The 7,115-nt window shown below is 35.7% G+C and overlaps 1 protein-coding gene across 1 annotated transcript in view; it reads right to left on the reverse strand.

Moving 5' to 3' along the window:
- LOC116009773 (MDIS1-interacting receptor like kinase 2-like) overlaps positions 1-6,510 on the reverse strand; it is a 13,104-nt gene extending 6,594 nt beyond the window's left edge. Inside the window, exon 1 of the mRNA XM_031248902.1 lies at positions 5,276-6,510. Within this exon, the coding sequence (XP_031104762.1) occupies positions 5,276-6,479 (1,204 nt within the window). The 5' untranslated portion in view covers positions 6,480-6,510. The remainder of the gene's footprint in view (positions 1-5,275) is intronic.
- Between the last annotated feature and the right edge of the window lie 605 nt (positions 6,511-7,115).

The following is a 7,115-nucleotide window of genomic DNA, read 5'->3' on the forward strand; positions in this document are numbered from 1 at the left end:
AATTTAAAAAAAAAAAAAAAAAAAAAGAGCTGATGTGAGCATCGGAAACTCAAAGAAGATAAGCTCTTTGAGTTCCTCTATATAAGAGCAGTAATGCTCTTCTTCATAAATAAATTCTTGCCCATCTATTGATGGGCAAGCATTGAAAAGCTAAAAGGTTGCTTCATTTAATGAGCCTAAATGGCTCTTTAGTTATGTTTTTTTTTTTAATTTAATTATAGGGGTATTTTGGGGAAAGATTAACGCCAAACTAAAATGCTGCAAAATGCAACATTTTAGTTTTCAACATTTTGGAGCAAATTGCTGCTCCACGTCCCTAAGTGGCCAAACTTTTTTTTTTTTTTTATGTTTTGACCTTGATCAAAATGTCAGAATGGCGGATTTGTCTAAATTTTAACAGATATGCCATTTACCAAACATTGCCCTAATGGTTATGAGGGAGATGCTTCAACACCTCTCAACCTACCATAGTAACTTATTCTTTCCTCCTTCCTTTCCCTCATTCATCTTAATTGCTTCAACACCTCTCAACCTAACATGTTTATGAGGTAACCCCACCATATCACACTCTTCAGTGTAGGCCAGAACTCACTCAACCGTGTTGTAAGCAATGTTAATTCTATTTATAAGATCAACCTCGGGGACTAGTCCTTGGGATTAAGGGGCTTAGTCCCATGGGCTTACCACTTAGATTTTGAGGAGGGTCCATGAATCCCTTGTTACGTTTACTTTTGAGGGTTATTTTATTCGACGTCTTTGAGTTGATCCTTCATCCTCTCATCTTTTTGCTCGATTTGCCCCCTTCGCTTAGGAATACCGATAAGCTTTGGCTATCAACACAACATAAGTTTTAGGAATACTAGTCAGCTTTGGCTATCACCAAAACATAAGTTTTTGAAGTTTTTCTCCTGAGGCTTTTGTAAGGTCTCTCACTCTTAGAGCCTCAATATTGAACATCGTGACAACAGATTTATTGTCAATTCCCTTTACTTCTGCCACTTCTGCTCTCCAATGAGTCAGGAACTTAGTGAGAAATTCATAGTGTTTTTGTCTACTTGTTGTTAGATAGAAGAAAATTTTCTAGCCTTCGCATAAATTTAGTTGTGAACTTTACTATGAGATTGTAAAAAAGAGTAAATCAATCTCCCGAGTAATCTCGTGAACTAGCGTTGAGATAATCCATGAGAGTCGAGCAAAATCCATGCACATTACCACATATGTAGCCTCATTAAACATCATTGTAGCTTGGTAGGCCATGATGTATTACTTTGAGTCCCACTCCCTATTGAACCGTTTCACGCTTGGTATCTTAAAGTCCATCAAGAGGGACTCCTCCATGATCCCTATCGTGAAGGGAGGCGTGTCGTGGCTTTCGGGATCACAAGTAAGTAACTCACCTCCCACTTTTCAACGTACCATCTCCTCCAACCTCTTGTCTACTTTAATTTCCCTTTATTCCAAGTCCGTGGTCTAGGCTTCCCTTCTTTGTTTATCAACTTGCTAACCCTTAAAATAACATAGTTGAACTACAATTGAATGCATAAGACAATAAGAAATGAGATTAGGCCCAAATGGTCAAACTTCTTAGCCCAACCAAAGCGCGAGTCTAAGCAACGAGATAGCTAGTTGAAAATGCTAACTATGATGACCAACAACAAAGTCCAACCACTAGGCCCTACCACTAGACCAGTTGTAGATGTGTAGTTAAAGAAACTAATGTTTGGTGGGTAGGACCCCTCCCTTTTATACTAATCATTGGAGCCAAAGATCATGGTAAGCCAATTGGCCAAATTGCTTAGAGAACCGTAAGATTTTTTTGCCAATTAGCCACCACGTCAAAAAACAAAGATTGAAAGACCCACTGACCATCAAACCATTCTCTCCCATCTCATTTGCACTTGCCCACCACCGAGCAAGTCCGGTAGTGACCAATTGAACATTGTTGTGGCCTAGCTAGCCAACCGAGGGGTGAAGTTGCCCCATGGAAAGTGGAAACTTTCCCAACTTACAGTTGGTAGTGGTCGGTGCTACCTTGTAGTGATCTATGTAGGCTAACTATTGCCCACTACCCCCGGCCATACCAAGCCAGTGCGGGGACCAAACCATTATGTGCATTGTGTCCATTATGTGTTTGTCAAATGCGCCCTTAAACTAGTGCAATCCACTTTCAACATCTTTGCGCCCCTAACATCCTATACTTTCTGTCTTACCATACTTTTGTCCATAATCTTTCCCCCTTTGCTCATTTTATACAATACCCCTTCAGTCTTTGTGCCTAGGCTCGGTTAATTTAATTCCTGAATTTTCATTTCATACCCCCATCCCTCTAGTCTTTGCAGCTTAGCACCCTATACTTTATGTCGTGCATCACTTTGCACCATGAACTCCATGCATCCTTACCTTTTCATCTCAAACTTCTAGCTTCTTCATTCACATTTTGATCATGAAACTCCTTGTCTGCTCACCATTTGACCCCCGAACTTTTTCCCTAGGCCCCCATCACACTATAGAACTGATAAACCCATGGCCTAAAATTTCTTACCCCTCCTAAAAAAATTCTTCAATCAATTTTTCTAGCAACAATTTGGAAAAAAATCCAACTCAACTTAGCTAGAGTTTAAATCCAAATTTATTTAAGACAATGAATACAAAAGCATGAGAATTTGAAATGAATTATTTTTAAAAATATTTTTACAAGGGTAAGGTGAAAAGATTGTAAATATGCACAAAATCTTGATTGAATACAACGTAATATGGGTGGATCCATAGGGGGGCTAATGGGGGTAGTTTCCTCGCACCCATATATATATATATGTGTGTGTGTATGTGTGTATGTGTGTTAGGGGGCGAGGGCGAAGGGGGGTACTCTTATGAAAACTGTTGCCTAGGCGAGAACTATGAATCGATCAGAATCGTCCATTTAGAAAGATCAAATAAATCAGAGGCAGTGCCGGATTTTAGGGCGTGCAAGATGGGCTACAGCACAGGGCCCCAAAATTTTGGGGGCCCCTAGTCCAGCCCTGACCCAATAGTTAGTATATATATTTGTAATTATATTGGCTCAAAAATTAGGTTTTCATAACTGATCTAAATTCTACTACCTATTATTCAAAAAAAAAAAATCTACTCCGTAATATTCACGCGAATCACTTTTCTTTAATTCGCAGTTTATTTATACTTTAATAGGACCTCACTTATTTACCAGCACAGGGCCACGCAAATTAAAAAACCGACCCTATTCAAAGGTAATTATTAAAACAAGCTTTAACGTGTAAATAACAACAGTATAGAGTGTAACTTTCAAAACTATAAAGTGCAAGTACGTAAAACTACAGAATACATGTGTTAAGAAATCAATAAAACTAAACTACAAAACTAAATTCAAAGCTAAACCATAAAATTTAAACTTCTAAACAATAAAAACTTAACCCTTAAGCCAAATAATAAAAAAAAAACTAAATATAAGTACAATTAACTTTCACATTTGCGGCAATTAATAATAATGGTAGGTGCACTTAATATTGTTGCTAGGTGCACTTTAAAGAAAAAAAAAATAACTACAAATTAAATTTAAAAAGTTAAATAAAAAAAAAAAGTAAACCATAAATTGTAAAAGGTAGACAATTTCATTGCACTTAATACCTATACATATCGGTGGGATGCATTCTATAGTGTTGCTAAGCACACCCCATAATGTTATTATTTGGACTTAAAGTTTAAAAGAGGGAAAATTGTAATTTATGCCACTCCATAATATGTCAATTATCAATGTCACATCTGAATTATTAGTGGTGTAAATATTACCTCTCATTTTTCAAAACGGTACATAAATTGCCCCTCTCATACCGTACACTACTAATAATTCAGGGGTAACATTGATAATTGACATATTATGGAAGGGCATAAATTACAATATTCCCTTTAAAATATTTATCAAAATGTCACTGTGTTTTTTTCTTCATTTCTTGCTTTAATGTTGTCCAGGCCTGGTCCTATTGTTCTATAGGCCCGGGGCATGACAAAAAAAAAAGGCGCTACTTAGTTTGCATTATACCTAATATTTAAATTACATAAGGAAAAAATACTAATATTAAATAACTAGAAATAAGATGCACAAATTTTTTAAAAATTTTACATAAAAAACAATAATCATGAGAAAATAAAATTTATAGGTGTTTTTCTAAATGTAAAATGATCAATAGCTACATCAGTATATTCATAAATAAAGAATTATAGTTTATAAAAATGAATAAACAATTTGATTATTAACATTGTTATTAATTTGAAGTTTGCAAACAATAACATTCTTATTATAATAAATAATAAATTGATTATTAATAAAAATTTATAAAACAAAATTTGTAGATAAAAACACATAGCTAAAAATATTTTTGACTAGGGGCGAGAAATTAAAATATTTCAAAACGCGAAAAAAATGTCTCATCTGTCCCATTTTATCTGTCCTACTTACTATTCATTGGTCATACCAACTTTTTCTTTTTTTTTTGTTTATTTTATTTATTATTTTTTACTTGTTTTTAAATGTGATTTTTTGTGTTTAATAGTACTTTTAGTGTGTTTTCTAAATATATAAATTTTGTATATTAATATTAAACTTAATATAATGAAAAATTGAATTTAAAATAACTTCAGTCAACCCTTTTTAACCGAACCAGACACATAAAATGGGACGGAGGGAGTAATTTATAACAAAATAATGTACTTTTAGTATATTAAAAATGTACTTTTTTATTTATGGTCCATGCAATAATGATTGGATGTGGGTGGGTGGGGGTGGGCCAAGGCAAGGGCACAAGTGCACAAGTGCACAACCTGCCCTTGCCTAAGGTCGGGCTTGAATTGCTGTCATATCTAGTTCTCTCCTAGGTGCATGTTCTTATTTTGATTAGGCCATATTTGGTAAATAATTAGTCTATAAGTCAATTTTAACCTATTTGACCATTATTAGTTGTTTGACTTGATTAAAAAAATCAATATAAATGCTTTGTTAATAAGTTTTTTGTAACTCCAAAATATTAAATTTCAAAAGACTATTGAAAACAACTTTTTCAATTAGCCTTTTGAGAAAAAATTATACCAAACAGCTAACTGCTAATTTACCAAATAATTTTCTATAATCAGCTAATATTATCAATTAATTATACCTTCTAACTCAATCAGCTACCAGTAGCTAACATCCATTTACCAAACAGGGCGAATGGAATGAATATGGTGTAAATGTGCAGTATACGAATTTCCCTCTTAAATTACGTACCTGAGAGCATATTGTTGCTTGTGGTGAAGTACTGTAGTTTCCCGCTACGGCAGAGATTTTCTGGTAAGGGGCCGAAGAGCTGATTATGATCAATTTCCAGAACACCTAACCTCTCTAATTTCCCAAGCTCCTCGGGGATGGAACCGTCGAGACTGTTCAGCCGGAGAAACAGAACCTCCAATTTACTCAGATTCCCGATCGTCGCCGGAATTGCACCGCTAAGCCTATTCATGCTCAATTCGAGATCGTAAAGGCCCCTGAGATTCCCCACCTCTTGGGGAATGGAACCGGAGAGTCGATTCCCATAGAGATGTAGGAGGGTTAGGCCTGTTAAGTTTCCAATTGACGGAGGAATGGAGCCGGAGAGATTGTTTGACTGGAGGCTAAGCTTCTGGAGCGATTTAATTTTCCCGATTTCCCGCGGGATGGCGCCACTTAACTGATTTTTGAAAAGGTACAGTACCCTGAGGTTAGTCAGGTTCCCAATTGTGGCCGGAATTTCACCGGAAATTTGGTTTGTATTCGCGTAAAGCTCCTCGAGGTTGGGGAGATTCCCGATTTCTTGAGGGATAGAACCCGAGAGGCGATTCTCGTAAAGGAAAAGAGAAGTCAAGTTGGTCAAATTGGCAAAAGAAATGGGAATAGGGCCTTCAAGATTGTTGGAATACAGAGCAAGTTCGGTGAGTGAAACTAACTGGCCTATTTCCCAAGGGATTGAGCCATTCAACTTGTTATCAAACAAATGGAGTGTTTGAAGGTTTGTCAAAAGCCCCATATCTCTCGGGATTGGACCCGAGAACTGATTGATTGACAAATCAAGATAAATCAGTCGAGTAAGACCACTTATCTTGTTGGGTATAGTTCCAGATAAATTATTAATACTAAGATCAAGAAACTCGAGATTTGAAAGAGAAGAAAAAGGGAAGTCATGGAGCGTGCCGCTGATACCTGAATTTGTAAGATTGAGTCGGTTGACGCTACCTCGGCGACATGATATACCATACCAGAAGCAGCAGGGGATAGAAGCACTGGCGTTGACCTTAGGTTGAAAGGACCATGAAGCTAGAAGGACATTGTTTTGGGTTATAAAAGTGCGCTTCCATTGCAGGAGGGCTGAAGCTTCTTCATTCGACACAAATGAACAAAGAGATCGACGTAAAAGTGGCAGAATTAGGCAGTTGAAAACAAATAGGTGAAATCTCATTGTAAATACAGACTTCACTGAAAGACGACTTAATAATTTTGCCATATTGACTCAGGATTACACTACAAACATATATATATATGCATTGCACGCTGATGACGTTTCTTTTGCAGAAAATTCCCTTCTCTTTGCAATTTTAAAATTAATACTTACAGATTTTTGCATTTTTAGTCCCACGATTATAGTGACACTATTAGAATTGATCCACGACTTTTAAATTTTGTAATTTTGGTTCACGACTATTATTTCTTTGCAAAAATGGTCCTTTCGGCAACTTTTTCTCGCCAGAAAAAAATTCCGGCGGATTTTCCGTCAATTTTTTTGCCAGAAAAAAATGGGCAGATTTTCCTTGATATTTTCACTGAAAAATTTTTTCCTTTCAAGCATGATTAAAATGGACATTTACATTGTTGAAAAAAATTCATTTTTCAAGAAAGAAAATATCGATTGTCATCTATAACGCGTCATCTATTGCCGAAAAATAACTAATTCATTTCTAAAAAGTATGCGATCGTGTCAGCCTAGACTACAAAATTATTTTGGTTTTGGTAAACAAATTAAAATTAAAACTAATTAATTTCTAAAAAGATATGTAGCCAATTTAATCATTTAGAAATTAATTATTTTAACTTTAAT

This window comes from Ipomoea triloba, chromosome 2, assembly GCF_003576645.1.
Source record: "Ipomoea triloba cultivar NCNSP0323 chromosome 2, ASM357664v1".
Lineage (NCBI taxonomy): Eukaryota > Viridiplantae > Streptophyta > Magnoliopsida > Solanales > Convolvulaceae > Ipomoea > Ipomoea triloba.